The 22,298-nt window shown below is 40.2% G+C and overlaps 1 protein-coding gene across 4 annotated transcripts in view; it reads right to left on the bottom strand.

The window, feature by feature from the left end:
• The window catches only part of elavl4 (ELAV like neuron-specific RNA binding protein 4), a 58,901-nt gene that overhangs the window by 17,001 nt on the left and 19,602 nt on the right, over positions 1 to 22,298 (bottom strand). For all 4 annotated transcript variants that reach the window (XM_033965058.2, XM_033965062.2, XM_055221155.1 and 1 more), the window contains exons 2-5: positions 18,058 to 18,144; positions 14,855 to 15,101; positions 4,504 to 4,607; positions 1,262 to 1,415 (exon numbers count right to left, since the gene is read on the bottom strand). In XM_033965058.2, the coding sequence (XP_033820949.1) occupies positions 1,262 to 1,415; positions 4,504 to 4,607; positions 14,855 to 15,101; positions 18,058 to 18,144 (592 nt within the window). The remainder of the gene's footprint in view (positions 1 to 1,261; positions 1,416 to 4,503; positions 4,608 to 14,854; positions 15,102 to 18,057; positions 18,145 to 22,298) is intronic.

The raw sequence follows: 22,298 nt of genomic DNA, 5'->3' as shown, positions 1-22,298 counted from the left end.
TGCATGAGGGCTGGGGCTGGTGCGACCGCTGCAGCATGTGTTGTTATGTTTTATTCATTGCATGCGGCCAGAGCAGAGAGTGTGAGACGAGAGCCGTGTGTGTTTGTGCTGAGAACACATGTGTTTTGGGTGGCCTTGCTGAGAGTTGGGTTTGCCGTGTTGCTTGGTCAGGAGTCTCCCGGGTGGCCGTCGAATGGTGGTATATGACACATCTGCTAGTGCAAACAGGCTGGAGACATGCAAGCACACTGTATCTGAGTGCTGATGAGGGCAAAATCCTATATGTTCCAGTCTTGCCCTGTTCCCTGGCCTTCTGCGCCTCCTCCCTCTTCTCATTTGACTGTCTTCCCACGTCTGAGCTTATCGACGCCTCGGTTAGGGCTTTCTCTTTGTTTTCTCTGCTCCTGCCACCTCGTTTCAGCGCCTTTGTCTCCTCTTCTCCTTGGCTCTTACACAGATACCATGCACCTCACTGCCAGCAGTCATTTACTCTGCTTAGGCAAATGAGCGTGCTTTACAGCGGGCATGTGCGTTTCTGCCTCATCAGAACACATTGCGCACAACACTGGAGCAGGTTGCAGCCTAGAGGCTCAGACAGCAGCCTGAAATGGATCTAAGAAGCGCGCTGTGGGCTCCTTGAGCAGAACAATGGGCTGATGTGACTCAGGCCTGTGTTTTGGATGGAGTGGAAGGTGTAATTGAGCATGTACATTACACAGCTTGTGGCTCTTGTGTAATAATTGTTTTAGTACAGCACCACAGCTAGTGCTCAGAACTACAGTGGTCACTCAAGTCACTAAGCATTGGGAGTCCTCATTTGGCTAACACAGATTATATGTGGAGACACAAGAAAACATAAAGCTGTAATTTAACTGAAAGTAATTTGTGTGCTTCAAAAGAAACAATTAGCTCATTTAACAATACCTCATTAAAACAATAGAATGTCTAATTGGGGTTTTATTCAGTCTTGAGCTTAGTATTGTCAATTATGTTACTTCAAATTAATGTGGGAGTTTGCAAATTAATAATACTGTGCTGTGCCGGCCAAAACTGTTACAGGAGTGGGCACTATTATAATCCTGTGTTCCCAGAAGTACAAAGAAAAACATTCCAAGAAGAAAGCAGGCCCTGTACATGTGTTAATGTGTGTGTATGTGAGTGTGTGTGTGTGTAGGGGTGTGTGTGTGTGTGTGGTTGTGGGGGTGTGTGGGGGTGCGCGTGTGTGTGTGTAGAGAGTGAGGAGACCCTGCCCCATGGATACCTGTGACCTGGTCCACCAGGATGCGGGAGGTGATGATGCGTCCGTACTGAGAGAAGAGCTGCTCCAGCTCCTTCTGGGTCATAGTCTTGGGCAGGCCGCTCACATACAGGTTAGCATCACGGATAGAAGCTGAGCTGGGCCGTGCGTAAGACACCTACAACACACAGATATACTGGCATTTACTAAAGTAATCAAGCCTTAAGGCAAACTCCTCATTAACATCCCTTATATCTTGTGCATGTACTTAAGTGTTCTGAACCAACACGTCTCTGTGAGTACTGTCATCTAGAAACAGCACAGATATGCAACTTTGGAGTAATTTGTGTGAGATGCAAAGAAGAGTGTGGGAACCACAGGTTGTTTGACCTAAAGAGAGACTGGGATAAAAGGCATCAAATAAAAGGGACACACATCTTCTTTTGGAGAAAGCCCGTATTATTAATGACATGAGTAGAATTATTTTCACTGAATTATGTAGGATATTAAGCTTTTTTTTTTTTTAAACAATGGTTTTATTGTATTCTTTCTTTCTGTGTGTTCCATTTCAGGCCATTAGAGGTAAGTCATTTGCTCCTGTTTTATTGCGGAGCTCCTGACGGAACATACTGTACCACTAACATACATGCAATCAACACCACACAAATGAAGTCAATTCTAGCCTTATTCTGTGACAGTAATCACGCAGGAAATGGCTGCTCCTCCACACTTACAGAAACACTTGTATAGATGCAGCAAGAGGGAGGAGACAGGTTCACTTTGCTCCCACATGTTCTTTTCAAATGTAAACATGGATGTGCCTCTTTTACATCACTTTTACTTCTCACAGGTTTCTCTTCTACTTTTTGAATTTTTTTTGGTCTTTTTTAAAACCTTTTTCTTTTTTATTTTACATATACAACAATACATTCAAAATAAAGACTTCAATCAAAATTCCAAGAACATCAAGTTAATACAATTTTTTGCATATTTTTTGATTGCATAGGACTATGTTCTATGGCGTTTCTGCCAGTCTATTGCCTGAACAAATAAAGGGTTGCAGCAGATTTAAACTGTAAAAAAAAAAGCAAGCAAAGATACAAAAAATGAACAGGAATGATCCTAGAACAAACACACTGGAAAGTGATTTTTCATGTTTATACATCATAAAATGGGACACTTTCTGTATAATCTATTATGAGCTTTTAACCATATTACAATAGTGTTCCCTCATCATTAGTTTACTCAAAGTTGTATTTTGATTGATTTAAGTGCTCAGAAAAGTCTAAGCTCTGCAGTTTTGAACAGGAATCAATGGTCCCATTTCCATTACTAAGCCGTTTTAGATCAATATTGCCTTTTTCAATAAATAAATGCAAAACAGTTATCTATTTACTGTAATTTTACCTGAAAAAACATGATATCTTCTATAAGTGAGTAATAGCTTCTTCAGGTGAGTATCTAAATAGAAATATGTCACTAAAAGCAACACAGGAAATCAATGTTTAAGAGCAAGTGGTTTTCCCAAATCCTTCTGTTTTTCCACCATCTTTCTCTTTTGGTTGCCTGACTTCCTCCCCCCACACTGCTCTGTCTCTCCTCTCCTCCTTTTCTCTCCTTGTCAGCCAAGTCCAGATGCCTAATCCATCAACACCTCCTCAGCTTCCAGCGCTATTGTGTGTGCGTGTTGGGGAAAAGTTCTCCAACTGTAAGTGTGAAGATGAAAGTGTTAGTGAGCAGGCGCTGTATAAATACATATGAGATTATGTACATCTCTGTCAGTGAGCTCCTTGCACCCTCCCCCTCCTCACACCTAAATATGAAAAAAAAAAAGTATTAGTGTCTAACCCGATAAAATCTGAGGTGTCATAGTGGTAAACCTGCAGCACTTCTACAGACAATACACAGAGAAAATTTTCCCAAGAGCATGTGCAGCGTGCAGAATGTGACCTAAAGTTAATTTTAGAATAACTGCTTTTAATTGACCTTGTTACCCCTCGGGATGATGGAGGCTGTTGTCGGGAGAAAAGGAGAGAAAGGAAAAGAGAGAGAGAGATAGTGGTAGGGAGGAAGTCAGGTGTCAAACTGAGGTGTGAAGTATAGTCTTGTGTCATCATTACAGAACAACGCCTTGCCACAGAAACTAGTATCTAGTATCAATAGAAGGATTGGTCATACCTCATACCTGTTTAATGAGTTATGTGTTAACAGTGGTTGTACTTTACATGAGGTAATTTTTGCAACTTCAAACAGTTTTGTAATTAACTTTAATAGCATCTGTAGCAATTTGCATTTAGGGAGGTTTGGTGGCCCACTTGACAATGAGATTTGTTTGCTGTATATTTTAGTCCAACTATTCTCACAGTTATTTCTAATGACAAAAGGGAAAACACTTGATACACAGTAAATGTCACATTGTACACTTTTTTTGTTAAAATGTTTGTCATTGTTGTATTATATATGTATTATATACCTCATAAGGCTAACATGTATCTAAACACTCATCATAACCATTTCTTTGACATTGTATGAGGTCAGTTTTTGATGATTTGGTTTAAAAAAAATGACGTAGCATTGGATTATGCAGACGTCCAACAGAGTGTGTTTCTCCCGTAGGGATTCCCTTTTCACAGCTCTTGGCTAATCCCATCCTATTAGATTAGATTAGATCAGATTAAATGAGATGACAGCGCTCTGAATCCTGGATTACCAGCACACAGCAGATTACTGAGGCTACTAGTCATGTTTAAGGCAATAACAGTTTTACAGAGAGCAAGCAGAGCACAGAGATGGGCTGATTTAAAAGAGAAACCTGAAGGCATTCATTTGGACATGTTTGGCTCAGATACCCTATCTCTCTCTCCACCGAGGCTGGGTATTAGTCATGCTATTTAAAAGCAATAAGAGAACTGACTGTTGTGGAAAATGTGCAGTGATGGACAAGTCTCTTCCTTTTCACTCACATGTATCTATACAATTTTACCTTTTCCAATTTGACATTTGCAATTAGCATAACAGCTACATTCAAAGGTCTTACAGTGTCTTTTTGAATTATAAGGTGTGCATTTCTGAGCATCATGTATGCTAATCCTAACCATCCTGCAGCAGGTTTTCAACACTCTTTGATTAGATAGGCTGAGAAAATACATTTTGAAGCTTAATATGACCTCCAATTGTTTATTTATCCAAAGTATTCATGTTTTATTGTTTGTCTGGTGATTGACAGCGAGTGTGGTTAATCTGTTATACTGTGGGAGATGAGATACCTTGATCGTTTTGGTTTGAAGTCTGAGTCCATTTAACGTGTTGATGGCTTTCTCTGCATCCTTTGGGTCAATGTAATTGACAAAGCCGTAGCCCAGGCTCTGTCCTGAAACAACACAAAAAGAAAAAAACAAAACATTTTATTAGACGAGAATCAACAGAATAACATTATTTAAATCACAGGCTCAAATTTGTATTTGCCACCTGCTGTTTCAATTCATGTGCAAATTTACTTCACCAACTTGTTTACCCCAGCCACAGAGGTCATTTGTAAGAATAATAAATAACTCATAATAAAACAATCTCTTCCTTCAAATAATCTTGCAGAAGAAGCAGAAAGTTCTTAGATTCTGATTTGTGCACTAAATGTTATAATACTTCATATTCACTGTGGTCCTAATTAGTACAGTCAATTAAACATTTTCAGTCTGAATAAAGCTTGTCAAATCAAAGTAGTCTTGTAAGTACAGTATATCTGCCTCTGCTTCTGCCGTGCACAAAGTCTACAACATTTGTCACTGTGATCTTGAATAGCTCAGAGTCTTTGAGCCTGATGCTAACTCCACATTAGCAGTGTTCCCTTTAACAGACACTCCCCTTTAAGATGATGCGTCCAGCCACCAGGGTCTCCAGCCTTCAAAGGGTCTCCTAACACAACAAATAGAAAGTAGCATATTTCCTCCACATACAACAAAATATCCTGCTTTATTCTGCACAAACCCTGTAGTTTAGATCTGTACAAACATGTTTTGAATTTGATTTTTGTATTAGTTTGTCAGTTTGTCTTTTTGTCAATTCTTCTGGACATGTTCAAAATGTGAACTTGAACAGAATATTCTTGCAAAAACATAAATCACACATCTAATCGCAATGCTTGCCAGAGAAATCACAATTAGATATAGACATACGGGACATCCAAGCGTACATGTCCATGTTAATACAAACTAACAGCCATAAGTCAAAGACAAAGTGAATCACAAATTATGACTCACACTTTTAGGTAAAAAGAAAAGTAGGCTTTCAGACCACACAGACAGGACCAGTGGGACTTGTAGCCCTAACTTCAAACAGCTGATGCTCTCTGCTCTGGATTTACTCTGGATTATCAGGCACTTCCTATTGTTAATTAAAAACCTGACGTCGCAAAGAGAAAGCTGCTATTTATAACCCCGCCTTTGTTCTTTTTGCTCTTCTCCTCTAACTCCACTTTGACACCAGGGGGTAAGTCAGGGCGTTTAAATATAACAACACGCACTTTTTAGAAGGTTTCTTGTTGTTAGGAGTTAAGGAAAAGTGAACACCACAAGAAGAAAGTAAAGGCAACTGGAGACGATACTCAGATGAGTATAGCGACATATTTAACCAGTGAGCTGAAACGTCAAATCCTAATCCAGTTTAAACCAACAATCACCACAATAATCACTGTCAATGTCTGTGCGTAATCCCTCAGTCATCCAGGTAGGACCCATAGAAAAAGAGAATTGAATTCTGTCAAATGGACAAAAGATTGACCTGCAGAAGCTACTTGGATGAGTGGTGAAACGTATCCACTAACAAGAACTTTTGGTTGGCAGTCTTCTTTTCATGTGGCTGGATTAGATAATGTTTTTTTTTTTTTTTAATCTACACCACATACTGGACTAAAATGCTGTGTTGTAGTGTTAAAAATCCACAGAAAGTAATGCTTTACAATAGTAATTCATATTTATCAGCACATTTGTGACATTCAAAGAGTGGTGTTTTAACATTTTTACTTGTCAACATACATTTACTTGTTAAGATTAAATTTTGACTTGTTAACATTATGTCTAAATTCCCAAACTGAACTATGCAATAAAGACATCTCTACTAGAGGGTTAGCTGTAAGCAATGTTTTAAGGGGAATTGCTGATCTCTGGATGGACGGGCTTATGTTAATGCTGCAGCGACATTAGCATTCTGGGCCAAACAGGGCCAAAGGCAGCAGTGTCTGACAGAGAAGGCGTCCCCAGAGCAGGTCGATTATCTGCTGTAAATGTCTATGTGCATGTGTGGGTGCCACTCGTGTGGGCATAAAAACATGAGTCAGCACTGAACTACAACCTCAGCATAATGTATTTCACTGCACTTATGGCCGTGAAATGTAAATGATGTGTTTATGTACAAGACACAACCAGCACATTTGAATATGGCGGCAATGTGACCTGATTGTGATTTTAGTTGTGTATTCTGAAGATTTAGTTTTATAGATATGTCATGCTAATTCCAAATAAGAAAGGCCAAGATGTTCAGGAAAGTATTTGATGTTCAGAAAATACTTCTTGATGTTCAGAAAACACTTCTTCTGTGAATGGCATTGCTTTTCCAAACTGTAACTCAGCTTAGTTTAGCTCCACCTGCTTTTGTCCGATGAAGTTTAATGCTATACTGAGTAATAATTTATGCAAAACCGTTACATCTTCATGGAGACAAGCAGGTGGCGTACCCCAGAAATGTTACATAGTACACCTTTAAAGACAAAAAAAAAAACAATGTACTGTGCCTGTATGTGCTCAGTAGACAACAGTATCCACAATTATTGGCTTTCCCTTTGGCTAGCAGCCTCGCATTGACTCCTTTTGGCAGGGCCCAGTGTCTACAGGGTTTGATGATGGAGGACTAGACTGAGATCTTGGCACCGGTCCCTAGGTGAGACATCTGCCTTCAGCATCAGGGGAGCTCCACGTGGGTCTTTCCTCCCACGACTTCCAGCGTGCCACTGAGCCAAACACTGCAGGGAGTCACCGGGAACCTGTCCTACCTCCTCCCATTCACACGCTGTATACCACGCCAACGCACCATACTGCCAGATGCAAACGCGGGCGCGGTAAACATGCAATAACTCAATCACTGAACCACACACAAACAAAAACAGGAGTAAAAGTGGAGCTTACAGAGGTGGCAGCGCTCTATTCATTGTGTTATTATGTAGGAGGCTATGTAAGGAACACACTGAGAACTCAATGAAATTTGATGCACTGTGCTGCTAAAATTGTGAGGAATAAAATATTTAAATACAACGTATTGGTTTTGTCTTCTGTTAAAGCATTGTGAATTTTAACTGTGTTCTTTTTCAGATTAATTTGAGATATGATGTTGAAAACAGGACTAAAGATATGATTAGCTATTTACATGGCTGCTAAATTAAAGAAAAAACACACAATACAGCATCTGGGTCACATAACACATAAGCTATTAAAACATATGATAAATAGACTCTAATGAGGTTGTAGCTGACAGAAAACTATCCTTGTGCTGATCAATTAGCCTAATGGATACATTAACTTATATATATATATTATGACAATTAAAACCGAGAACTTAAATGATGCATTGCTCCACGTAATGATCTTTTAATGAGGTTAGATATTCATTTGCCTTTGAATCCTTCGGCAGCTTGCAGAGTGTTCACACAGCATCTATAACTGCACCAAGACGCTTTGAAGATAGACTTAATAAAATAATAGGCCTTCTGCGAGAAATGGCCCGTTTGGGAATTATAGGAAAAGTGTGCTGTGCAAATATCAAAAGATGTAGCATTTTGTTCTTCTGAATGTCTAATGTGATGGGGGGTCACGAGCCTGTGTAGTTTTTGTGCTCATCCCAAGGCTGGAAGGATTGGGTTAAGGAAGGGCATCTGGTTTGGAAATAAACTCCATATTTCCCGTGAAGAGAGCAAAAGCTTATAATCATTCAAATTAATTTCTATCTCTTGAAGTTCATGTTTGTTGTTTGAGGACATATTGTTGCTATTCCTAGCGCGTGGTTCTCACTAGCCTTGTTTTTTGGCATGTTGGAGAGGTGTTATGACTAAGGCACTGTTTGTTTCCTATGGAGCAGTGGATTGCCCACTTTGTGAGAAGAGCCTACGTCATGTGGGGGTCCTGCCTGCCGCTTTCACATTACGTCATTCATATCTAACCAATACAAGTTTTTATAATATATTACTAACTATTGTTATAGTGTATATGCTCTGTATGCTGTGAAAAGCCCATATGGACACAGGTATGTGTGTCATTACAGTGAATGATTTTACAAAGAGACTTGCACTAGAGACATGAAAGCCCCTTGTTCTTTTGTCAGGCATAGATAGGCACTTTGATCTCACAGGTAGCAAAAACACATTCACCTGACTTTTGTTGTTTACATTGATTGCGTGTATTTGAAAACCCTATTAGTATTGTATTATTGTTTCAAATTCCCAGGTCATTGTGCAATATGTTTCTTAAGAAAAATACCTGCATTTCCCCATGAGATCAAAATTGTGGCTCAGGAGGTAGAGCCGATTGTGAAATAACTGGAGGCAGATTTTGTTTCCAACTCAAGTATACTTGAACAAGACATCAACACATTTACACTATTATATTTTATTATGTACACTATGTACACTATGATTATGATTTGTTTAAAAATAGTTATCACTTCTAATCCATCAGTTTGCAGGAAACCTTTAGTTTCTGTATGAAAATGTGAGAACTAGGGTGCATGAGAAAAGGATAATCAGAGCTATGAGTCAGTGATACTGCCAGTGTACCTGTCCTGTCTCCCCAGAAACCTCTTGGTTCAACTTAAATTTAGTGACATTTTAAGAATAGGAAACGGCTAGGGAAAATATTTCAATTTGTCAAAATAAATGTGACACAGTCTGTAGGCATGCTCTTGTGCTGTTCCCATTCTGCCCCTTGCTGCTACTGCTGCTGCACTGACTTCAGGTAGTTCTATTTTTGATGGGCCAACATTTAAAAAGGCGCCCTCGTGGCTTCATGTCACAATACACTTCACTTAGACCATACAGAGGGTCAAAAATCTTATAACTTGGCAAGAACACTCTTCCACAAGCACTGGGAGTATAGTCAGCGTGCATTATGTGTCTGCCCAAATAACAAAATTCATAAACATGTCCGTCCCCCACATGCATCCAGTGTAGCTCCCTCTCCCACTCACTCATTCAGATCATCTCCGTCCTGTGTTGCCAAGGTAGCAGCCACTGTTGCACTCTGGAGGCTCCCACTCTCTGTTCCCAAGGCCTGCTTCATCTAATACTCACACAGTAGCCCACATAAGCCCAGGGACAAGCGCACAGCCTGATGTATGGAAACACCCCCTCACGGTGGTGGCTCCTCGGCCTTCAGGCCAGTGGACTGCAGCCTACTGTGTGGGCCGCACCCCTTGTCTGGTGCAGCAGAGAAAATAGACCAAGAACAGCATCATACTGCAACATACAACAGAGTATATTGCCAAAAATAATTACTATGATGTGATGTATAAGGTTAGTTATTTCTAGTAGGGGTGTTTGGTCATAATATATTCATGATTTATGTAATACAAAAATACATAGTCGTGGTAGTGGCATGTAGTTTTGTCAAACTAATCCCAAATACAATAAAACAACAATAAAAATAAAAAGATGTTTCAATAGGGATAAACTAAAGTCAATAAACAACAACAGGACAAATAGTTGTATTAAAAAATCTATAAATCTGTCATATATGGTTATCAAAGTACAGTTCAAATTACATGGGGAAAGTTTATAATATTGAAAACAATCCCCCCTATACCGTTTAAAGTCCTGTTGGTTACACAAAGACAAGTTTCTGGTCCCTGCCTCATTCGGCTGCTCGGGCTCAGGTACACCCTTCAGAACAGTGGGTCAGAGGGCGGGTGGGGGCCCTGGGGCGTACACTGCCTTTGGAGGTACGGCCCGTCATTCGGGACAGTCACAGCCTCTGCGCTCTGTGTAAAGGGCATTCGCTGTGCAATGGCAAGAACAATCTAAGGAGAGGTCATTCAGGGTAGAAATCTCTGTGGACATCTTGGGCCATGTAGCGTGGCAGGACATTTGATACCTGGGACATTGAAACTTTAATATATGCCTGTCTATGTGTGCACTTCTGAGGCTGGCAGCTCTCCTAATACCTGGCACTGCATATGTCAAATCCTCTTTCCATCTCCACCTCTGTCAGCTTTGTTCACGTGCTGTGTTGCCTTCAGTTCAGTTCAGGTTCACATAAATGTTAGGAACAAAATGCACCAGATTCACAGTGATTAAAGATGAAAGCTAGGTAAAAGCTTCTTTCTTTTTGATACACTTTTGTGCAAACCTTTAGTGGGGTGTGAAAATGCTTTACTAAACACGCTATTCTGTTTTGGTGTTGTCAAAAAACTATAGTTTAGCAGCAGTCAGAAATAAACCAAGGATTTTATGAGTTAATTAACCAGAAGGATTTCAAAACCGACAGAAAGAATAAACTTCAATTGCTACATTTTGAGCTTTAGAAAGTGTTTTGGTAATTAAAGAGTAAGAATAGTTTGATTTATGGACATCTTTAAAGGATGGTGCAGTATAGTGTATTATTGACTGAACTATATAAGAAACAAGGCTCCGCCCATTTGTCCTAGCAACTCAGGGTTAGATGCATATTTGATGTATGTGGGGCTTGTGGGTTCACTCGATGTTCCCGAGCACAACAATGACCTTAATGGAAAGTACACGCTGCAGAAACTCATGCTTTTAGGCCCAAAGTGGAGATGTTCTACCAGACGCACTGTATGAGCGAGGTGTAAAGTTGTTCTTATGAAATACAGAAGCTCACACAGGACATTTATATGGTACACAAGCTCCTGTCGAGGCAGAACCACTCCACGCCTGACATCATGCTCCATCTATTTTTTATAGGCCACATCTGCTTGGCTTGCTACCTTGTCACTATGATTTGCATGGCTCCCTCAGATTGCATGAACCAACTGAACACACAGAAGTGACATGAGCTGTGTACACAAAATGCCCATGTCAATATGATGGACTACTCTGTCTTATAAAGTTCTACTTTTATACTTTTAAAATGATAATTTTGTGAACAATAGAAAAAACAGCTTAAATACTGTGTGTGGGGTACACTTTCACTTAAACAATCAAGACCGTATTTTAATGCCACAGCATCTGAATCCTCTTTCTATGGCCCCATGTGAAAACGCAAAGAGCAGACTTCCAGTAAAGACACATCCACAGCCCACCGCAATCAATTTATGTTACTTTACCATTACAAACCATACAAAAAGCTTCACTTTTCTTCTGTTATCATGAAAACAAATGGCTTGATTTCTTCTGGTTAAATACAGCTGATCACCATCTCATTTATTTGGATATATGTGGCTAAGTATTTGTGCTCACAACTTCTCCTAAATTACACTTTGGATAGTTGAATTGACTAAACTAAACCTGTTAGTTTTTGTGCAGTGTGGTGTGTGTTCAATAAATGCTTGGCTAAACAAATTGATGTAAAAGGATCTATTTACAGCATATACAATCACAAAGTCCTTGAGAACTCGTCCTGCTTACTGTGCCTGGAATAGAGCAGGCTGGATGTAAAGACACCTACACTAAAGGCACTTAATTCCAACAACAAAACTCTGATGATATCTGTGCAAGCGAAAGCAGAGACTGACAGAAGCATTCGCAGGTGAAGGCCCAGGGCTTATGCAAAAGTGTGTGGGCAGCGTCTAGTTGCGTGTGAGAGAGTCTTCAATAAAAGATTAACCTGTGTGTCCCCAGTGTGTTATGAGAGCAGAGCTACATTTAGTTGTGCAAGAGCGGGAGGAAGGAAGGCTCTGCTTGTGGGGCAGAGAAGACACCCAGAGGTGGCTGAAGTCAGACTGGGTGACAGACTGCATGCACCCGCTTCACCCTCACGGCATCATTGGACCTGACAGGAGCAGGAAGTGGAAGCTCAGACGAGGCTCCACACCTGTCTGTCTCCTTCCATACAAAGGGGCCGGGGCTCACACCTGTCAGTCAGTGTGCTCTGGTTAGTCAACGCAATGAGAGGCTAAGACAGTATAAAGTACTGTCTTTGCTTGAAATATGTTTAGGTTTTACTTAAAGCCATAACTTTAAAATGTCTTCTTTTTGTATCAAGTAAATACTTCTACTTAACTTCTGCACACTTAAATCTTGGAAAGTACTGGTGTTCTTAACATTCTCTGCCAAAAGATCCCTTTTGTGCTTTGTTAACCAAAAAGTAGGAACTGGGAAATTGCACCCATGGGACAGCGAAACTGGTAAACTCCACAGCAGTAAAGTGAGAAAGGACTTTTTTGCATTGAAACACACTTCATCTGTATAGAACAGAACAGAGAACCAAAATGTTACCACTTCATTTCACTCCTCCACTGCATAGTTTTGAATCTTAATCATTAGTAAAATAGTCAACCAATATTTTAATAACCACAGCTAACCGCAGCCCTACAAGGCTTATATTTTACATTGTCTGTCTGTATGTGACTATATACACAATAGAATTAATATCAGGGGTTCCTAAACTTTTCACACCAGGACCCCAAAAGTACCCATGCAACCAACCCCACTATGGGAACAGCTTATAGATTAGTGAAAGAAATGATGGAACCTATAAGTTTTTTGCAACCAGTAAAAATGTAATGCACAGTAAACTATTCTACACTCACCTAAAGGATTATTAGGAACACCTGTTGAATTTCTCCTTAATGCAATTATCTAATCAATCAATCACATGGCAGTTGCTTTAATGCATTTAGGGGTGTGGTCCTGGTCAAGACAATCTCCTGAACTCCAAACTGAATGCCAGAATGGGAAAGAAAGGTGATTTAAGCAATTTTGACCGTGGCATGGTTGTTGGTGCCAGACGGGCCGGTCTGAGTATTTCACAATCTGCTCAGTTACTGGGATTTTCATGCACAACCCCTAGGGTTTACAAAGAATGGTGTGAAAAGGGAAAAACATCCAGTATGCGGCAGTCCTGTGGGCAAAAATGCCTTGTTGATCCTAGAGGTCAGAGGAGAATGGGACGAGTGATTCAAGCTGATAGAAGAGCAACATTGACTGAAATAACCACTCGTTACAACCGAGGAATGCAGCAAAGCATTTGTGAAGCCACAACACGCACAACCTTGAGGCGGATGCGCTACAACAGCAGAAGACCCCACCGGGTACCACTCATCTCCACTACAAATAGGAAAAAGAGGCTACAATTTGCACAAGCTCACCAAAATTGGACAGTTGAAGACTGGAAAAATGTTGCCTGGTCTGATGAGTCTCGATTTCTGTTGAGACATTCAAATGGTAGAGTCAGAATTTGGCGTAAACAGAATGAGAACATGGATCCATCATTCTTGTTACCACTGTGCAGGCTGGTGGTGGTGGTGTAATGGTGTGGGGGATGTTTTCTTGGCACACTTTAGGTCCCTTAGTGCCAATTGGGCATCGTTTAAATGCCACGGGCTACCTGAACATTGTTTCTGACCATGTCCATCCCTTCATGACCACCATGTACCCATCCTCTGATGGCTACTTCCAGCAGGATAATGCACCATGTCATAAAGCTCAAATCATTTCAAATTGGTTTCTTGAACATAACAATGAGTTCACTGTACTACAATGGCCCCCACAGTCACCAGATCTCAACCCGATAGAGCATCTTTGGGATGTGGTGGAACGGGAGCTTCGTGCCCTGGATGTGCATCCCACAAATCTCCATCAACTGCAAGATGCTCCTATCAATATGGGCCAACATTTCTAAAGAATGCTTTCAGCACCTTGTTGAATCAATGCCACGTAGAATTAAGGCAGTTTTGAAGGCGAAAGGGGGTCAAACACCGTATTAGTATGGTGTTCCTAATAATCCTTCGGGTGGGTGTATGTCACCATAAGCATCACAGATCTAACCATACTTTATTCCTTATTCTGAATTCAATTTGAATTTTAACCATACTACATGTTTATTCTGTGCAGTTTAGACTTACTAGACCTGTGGCCATAGTGGGTGACTATGTGCCCGGGTGTTAAAGCACTTCTGCTTGATATTTCTGATGATGTGTAAACAGCATTACATTAGCTCTTCTATGTGCAGCATGTGTTTGTTTACTCTTGTGCGGTGTGAGAAAAGCTTGGTGCTCTCAGCTGCCTCTGCCTGCCCGCTGCTCTTTAATGAGATTATCAGGAGAAGAGTGTCAGTAAGTAGGATCTAAAATGAAAGCCATTATGGAGCATTATCACAGAGCCGCCCCCCCTCACATCCATCTGCTGTATGGCCACCCACACAACACCACTACACCCAGACTACAGCCATGATTAGCACAGCCAAGTGCTGCTTAATTTAAACACCTCTGGAGAACAGGGCACACTTTGCTGACTTTTAGTGCTTGGGATAGTTCTAGGGATTATAAAAAAAAACATGTTGTAAATTTTGGAAAAAATGTTGCATGAATTTAAAACAAGTGAGACCTTACAGTGAGACTTGTTGTAAATAATTACTTTGAGGTGGCAAACATTTGGGGCGATGTTAGAATCCCACGTCTTACCTGTGATCTTGTCACGGACTAATTTGCAGGACTCAATCTCTCCGATGGATCCGAAGAGGCTGCGGAACTCCTCCTGGGTCATGTTCTGGGGCAGGTAGTTGACGATGAGGTTGGTCTTGCTGTCGTCGTTGGAAGAGCCGGTCTGCATGGGCGAGGGACAGCCGCGGCTGTTGGAGGTTGGACCGTTGGCTGTGTTACCTCCTCCACTCGGACCATTTGTCACTGGAGCCTCCATGTTACTGATGATCTGAAGCACAAAATAAACTATTCTAAAAATGCGTCTTTTATCATGATATTCTACTATATTTGAAACAAAAACATTATTTTTATTATTATTTCTGAAATTTCTCCAAAATTACATTTATTCATATCATGAGATCACAGACTGAACAAATGAGCATGCAGTAAATAATAGACCAATCACTTGACACAAGAGGGACAAACAGCTAAATATTTATGAGAACATTAAGAGAGTAATCTAGTCTAATGGCTAATGGCTGCTAATGTCAGAAGGAGAGGTCAGTAACTGTGGTGGGCAGCATTTCAGCTGGCAACTGCTGCTGCTGCTACTGCTGCTGTGACACAAAGACACTTGGTATGCAAAACATCTCAGAGAATAAAACACATTTTTGGATAAAAGTGAGAAAACACATCATGGAGGAGGGGAGCAGGTTGCACTTTGATTTTCTGAGCACTCTGCTGTTATGCACATATTTGAGAATCTTGTTCTTTGTACGAATAAAAACAGAGGGAAGTGCAATACTTTGCATAAAGCCTTGATAAAATTAATGGATTTGTTTTGAGGTAATACGCTGGAGAAAGTATTTATATTTGTATAGAGGAACATGTTCTAAGGATAAATAATACCAAAAAAAAAAGCATAGGCCAACACACCCTTTTCCGGATGATGCCCTCAGGGAAAAATGGGCAACAATGGACCTTATATTTAATATAATGTTTGCTTTTATTTATTTTTATTGATTTGACATCACACTTGTCTGTATCCCCAGTCTGTGATCCTGTTCCTTTGTTACTTATCCTATACTGTTATAAAACTACTTAAGCCTACAAATAAAGTTAAAAATAAAAAAATAAAAACTTTCTGTATTGCAGTGCAAGCTTCAAGTTCATATGACAGACTACATTAGATTTGACTAAAATATTTGCCTATAGTTTTATAGATATAGTAACCTCCATAGCAGCAATTCCATAAGTGTTACATGTCAGCCATTATATATATATATACACACACGCACACACACACACATACATATCTATATACACACACACACACACACACTCCCCCCCCCACACACACACATTGTTAGAACAAAGTATATAATCATATAACTATATTAGTAATTATTCACACTCTAATCTAAACCATGACTGCAGCTGAAACCCTAACTGACACGCAAACACTCTTTAATCTGCTCCAATCAAAATTTTGAAGTCATTACTCAGATCTCTGCCTTTTCCCTGTTCAGCCATTCAGCTCTATCTATTTTTAACAAACACACACACATCCAAACTCACTGCACTCTCGAAGAGGCTAAGTACAAGCAGCACATTCATACACATACTAAGTTATCTTATTTTGTCTGTTGATCACTAACACCAACTTAAATTTAAAACACCCCTGCATACTGTAAAAAATATACAGAAACCTGTTTACAAAGCAATTCTAGTAAACCTAAAGTTACAACTCCTGTACAATATGTACACCAGGAGATGGTGAAAAGCACTGCATAAATACAATGTATTTAATATTCTTAATAGTGTAGCTGAGCGTTTGTGAGTGTAAGCACCAGCCTTTGTCCTGCTTTCTGGTTCTAAATACGGCTGCTTCTTATTTCCTCTCTCTTTCATCAGTGTTTAGGAGCAGAATGATCAGCATGTCAGCGTTGCATCTCCCTCTATCTTCTCATTTGCACACAGTTCTGCAGACACTCTCAATGTGGACAAGCACACACTCTAGCACAGGCGAACAATGGTGCACGGCTGTGAGAGAAAACAAACACACAGACGTCTAAAAGCTCTCCAGATGAGAGCTGCATGCAAATACTTCTTTAGACAGTATCCAACCTACTCGGTCATCACTGCAAAACTGCGACTCTGAAGCACACAGTATCTAGCTCTACCAGACTTGATTGGAAAGAGCCTTATTAAATCTGTTTACATTCCCTGCTGAGCTCCATTCTGTCAGAGCGACTTTCAACTCCATGGGACATTTTCAGTGGAGTTTTTACACCAAAATGGCTGCCTCTAATTAACAGGGACCTGCCGAGTCCCAGCGGCCAATTATCTTCCTCTCCTTGTCCCTGCCCAACAGCATTTGTGCTTCTCAGCAGTCCACTTCACGAGGGTAGTGCACACTCGAGCTGTCCTGCTCCCCCACTGTGGAGCCCAGTGCTGTGGACACAGCTCAGTGCAGCTCCTGCTGACTGGATACAACCGCCTCTTCTGCTGCACTTCATTTTACCCACTAGAGTGGGACTGCAGCTTGGAGCTCAAGCAGTTTACCTCACAGCAAACTTATGTGTGAGCATGCTTCCTGTCCAGTCCAAACTATTGCTTTACTCTGCCCTAGACCTTCAGTTTACTCCTGCATATCAGTACTGATAAAAAAAAAACGCCATTCAGAGCTGTATGAGTGTTTCATAGGTGCTGGAATACAACCCATGTGCTGAAGACATTTTTATATATATATATATATATATATATATATATATATATATATATATATATATATATATATATATATACAACCCATGTGCTGAAGACATTTATATATATATATATATATATATATATATATATATATATATATATATATATATATATATATATATATATATATATATATATATATATATATATATATATATATATATATATAATTAAGTATACAACTGAACTGAAAAAAATAGCTAATAATATCTACATTTGTACAAATATTAATAAATAATTAATATAATTTAAAAAAACAAAGAAATAGGTAAAAGAAAGCTGATTAACATTGTTTTGACTGTAAAAAGGTCTTTACTAAATCTACTCCTGCCCCACACCTGTATGTCCACCTCCATTACTGTCTCCTCCAGCAGCAGCAGCACCACCAGCATACTCGGTGAAACAATGCAATATGAGATCACATGACTTTGTATTATTGGTTGTGTTGGTTTTGGCAGTAACAGTCTCCTTACCATCTTTGGCTGTGTCAGCAATCCTTTCTCTGCCCAGCCCTGGAGCTGCGGGAGCTCTGCCTGACGCCACTGTGTCTCTGTCGAGCCCTATGGAGCACAGTCGCCATCAGCATCACACACCACTGCACAGGGTTAGGTTATACTCTTATACTGTTACTGTAGGGGGGGTATCGGGGGGCATGAGGGGAGGAAGGGAGGGGTGGAGCTCTGATCATTTATACGGTTCAGACTAAAACACAGGTGGAACTAGTCATGGAAGCTAATAGCACAGATAGAGCTATAGAATGTGTGTGAAAAGTGTGATCTCTATGTGACTATTGCAGTGACCTTGGCAGAGCTTCTAATAAGGGCTTCCCTCTTGCTCGCGGTGGGTAAACAAGGCCGTGGTTGAAGAAATAGAAGGCCACAAATGAGCAGAAAGCCTGTTCACTAGCTCTCCAGCCCGCAGCTATCTATGGAAGCTACAAGCAGCCAATTTAGTAAGAGAGGAGGGAGAGAGGAGAGCTGACCTCTGCCTTCATTTACTCCTCCAGAGAGACAGTGAGACGGATCTGATGGGAGGAAGAGAGGAGGTGGAAAAAGCAAGGCCTGAGTAATAGGGAAGACACTCTCAATAGCTCGCAGAGAGACAGCGAGGGGAGGGCGCCTGTACATGTTCTGTTGTCAATGTGTCGTGTAAACTTAGGAGCGAATGCATAATGTAGGGCTAAATGAGAGTGTTCTGTCAGGGAGGAGAGGAAAAGAAGATACAGATGAAGGGTGGTCCGCCTTACAGACAAAATAGAGTTTCTGTTGCATATGAAGAAGTTGAGTGAACTGGAACATTGCCTTCTGGTACAGGGGCTATAGCTTGATACCACCTGGCATTCTTACACAATTTTAATCAGATTTTGATGGGGAAAAAGCTCATAATGATCCATGCAGGTGCATCTCAAACATTAGAATATATTGAAAAAGTCAATATATTTCAGGAGCTATTCAAACTGTGAACTATGGAGACTGGGCAGACACAAAGTTAGAAATTGTAAGCACTGGCTATTTTGATGCATGTAACTGGCACAAATATTTTCTTATGCAAGTGTATGTATTTAAATATCTGTGTATGTATGTAAATGTAGTGTATGTATGTAAATATGTAAGTGTTATTTCATTAACAAAATGTCTTTGTGTGTCCCCAATCTATATAATACACATTTACTATTTGATCAGCTAAAACAATGTTATTTTGAAGGTAGGAGAAGGTCAATTAAAAGCTGCCCTGAAAAGGAAGAGTTAGGCCGAGGTGAATCATCAAAAGCATTTCCACCTCTTTTCATAATTACACATACTATATCATTACTATATTGAAGGGAGTGCGGACACTGCAGTTCAAATGTGGTGATAGAAGCAGCAAGCAGATGTGTATGAAGTGCTAATTCAGCCGCAGAAACATACAACACATGTGTCAAATTATATTCTATTATACAATGTCCATGTCAGAGGTCAATGCACAACCATTCTAAAACACACTACACACACAGACACAAAGACACAGGTACACACACACACACACAAGTGTACATACATGCACATATACACAGGCACACACACACCCCCACACAGGTACACAAAAAACACACGGGCACACACACAGGCACACACACACAAACGGCACACACGGGTAAGTTCCAGGTCCTTCATTAGTGCATTCTTCACATGAACACACATCATCAGATAAAATAAAAAAAAACCCAAAACAAAACATTGAAAAAGATGCACTGTTATTACATTGAGCCAGCATAGAGATGAGAAAGCGCTCATGGATACTGTTTCAATTATTCAGGGAATACATTTCAGTCAGCGCTCTGATGCTGGGAAAAGTTATTATATAATCAATACACTCTATAAGGCCATTAATATTTGATGGCTCAAAAGTGCTTCCTGTCTCCTCAGGCTCCTGGTTGGTGCTGTCTGGTTTGTACAGTGCACTGTCTCAAGCAAGAAGGGTAAATGTACACAATGTATTGCTTACCTCTACTACGCCTAAAAATAAAACTTATTCTGCAAAGCCTGAAGTCTGTATATACTCTACATATTCTATTCTTTAGACAACCCTCTCTGAATGATTCTTCTGTCTTTGTCTCTTAATTTTGCAACATTAAATGTGTATTATAATATGTATTTGATAGGGACAGATACAATGCAAGCATCATATTGTAGCATAATCTAGATAACAGCACTATCTAGACACAAATGTTGACATTAAAGACTATATGAGCAGATATTGCAGATAGATCAATATACTTTAAATGAAAACAATCCATGTTTTTATATTTACATCATCATTTTGACACTAATGGGGATAGCTTTCCAAAAGTGACCTGTCAGACGATGTCAGTAATCTCTACTCTGAACCAACTACATTTCCCTATGAAACTTTCTGCTGTATTGATTTCTATTTTTCTCCTTCTCCTTCCTTGTTATTCTGTCCCTCTCCATCTCTTTACCTCCACTGGCATCTTCCATGCCTCAGAACATCCTGTAGGTCAGATGGATGCTGGGCTGGATCAATTGGAAAAGTAATCTGGTGTCTCACGCACACACATGCACACCCCCACACACCCCAACACACACACGTACCAGGCCCTCTGCTGCTCTCTGGCCTGCCTGCCTCCAGTCCCATCGATCTGCATCTACTTTCCCCAATGGATTCCTCTCCTCTTCTTTCCCTCTCCACCTATTCTCAGTGTGACTTGGAATAATACATGTTCCAGACCATGTAAGGCAAGTAGTATGTAAGCAATTTCTCAATTGGATTAGGACCCACTCTCCAAAAATGCAATAATATTTTGAGGGGTGAGCCGCTGTGAATTGGGTGGTTGCTGGGAAGACTCCGGAGCAGATCAAATAAGCAGTAACTGATTAGGATAGAACAGACACTGTCTCTAAAGTGCTTCTAAAGAAAACTTTCCAAACTGCTTAAATGTCAAATGATTTGCAATTGTCTTAATCAATGTTATGCTATATTTCAAAACAAAACAGTGGTTAAAAAGCAATGACACAGCATAATAAAATGGCATTATTTTAACTTGGCAACATTTTCTACAGTCATCACAGTCAGATGGTCAGGTCAAGATCACCACTTCTGGACATTTTTCAAAGCCAATGAATCGCACATATTTGTAGAACACTGGGTCAAGTTTTGCACTGGCCGAGCCTCAGCTCTGCACCATACAAGCAGAAAATTGGTGAGCATCTCCACAGTGGAAATGACACTTGTGCAGCTTCAGCGGGTGTCGCTGCAGTTTGTCCCTGGTGGCAGTGTGAGATCAGCTGGACACCTGCCTGGCTGTTTGGCTGCAGCTCGGGGCATGGGGATTGGGTCTTGGAATAGAAGCCTTGGCCTCTGTCAGGCCTGTCCCTCAGCCTGCCCTCTCTGGCCCTCATCACAGCTCCTCCAGGTCCCCCTGCAGGGCCACAAGGACTCCCCTGCCCCATGGCCTTCACCCTTATTATTCTACCACCAGTCCTCCACAGCACATCAGCTAAGTACCACCAACTATACACTGAGCTTCCCCGGCTGCTGCAGTACCAACAGATTCAGTCTTTGGCTGTTTGAGCAAATGTATTAAATGAAACTATTATTATTATATGTTGTTTAAGTTGTCCTGAAATAATCCAAAGGAGGCAATGAAAAAACATTGAAGCTAGCTAGAAGATAATCACATCTATCTGAGTCAGCAGCAGGTGTCATAGACAAAGATCTTTAGGAAAATAGTGTAGGGCAGTGTGGCTGTGCAGCTCTATGGTTTTGCGCTATCTTTAGTTTGAACCTCTACGACAACTCACTGCTTTTACATATGCTTATCCTAAAAAGTCAATTCAGCAGTATTCTTTACTTGTTGCTTGTGTATATATATATATATATATATATATATATATATATATATATATATATATATATATATATATATATATATATATATATATATATATATATATATATATATATATATATATATATATATATATATATATATATATATATATATATGGGGGGGGGGGGGGGGGCAGAGTGCTGAGCACAAATTTGAAGAGTTTTTTCCATCTCCACCTAAGAATATGAAAATCTTTGGATCTCAGTTATCAAATCCTGAATCAACCAAATATGGGGAATGCTCTCATTAAAGTTGTTTAGAAATATTGGCTTTGTTGGTATTTAAAAACTGCAAACAGCCTCAAGCCATAAAAACTGGACCTAC

The sequence above is a fragment of the Periophthalmus magnuspinnatus genome, chromosome 4 (assembly GCF_009829125.3).
Source record: "Periophthalmus magnuspinnatus isolate fPerMag1 chromosome 4, fPerMag1.2.pri, whole genome shotgun sequence".
Taxonomy (NCBI): domain Eukaryota; kingdom Metazoa; phylum Chordata; class Actinopteri; order Gobiiformes; family Gobiidae; genus Periophthalmus; species Periophthalmus magnuspinnatus.
Note: the sequence above shows the minus strand (reverse complement) of the source record. Positions and strands in the feature narration are given on the sequence as shown.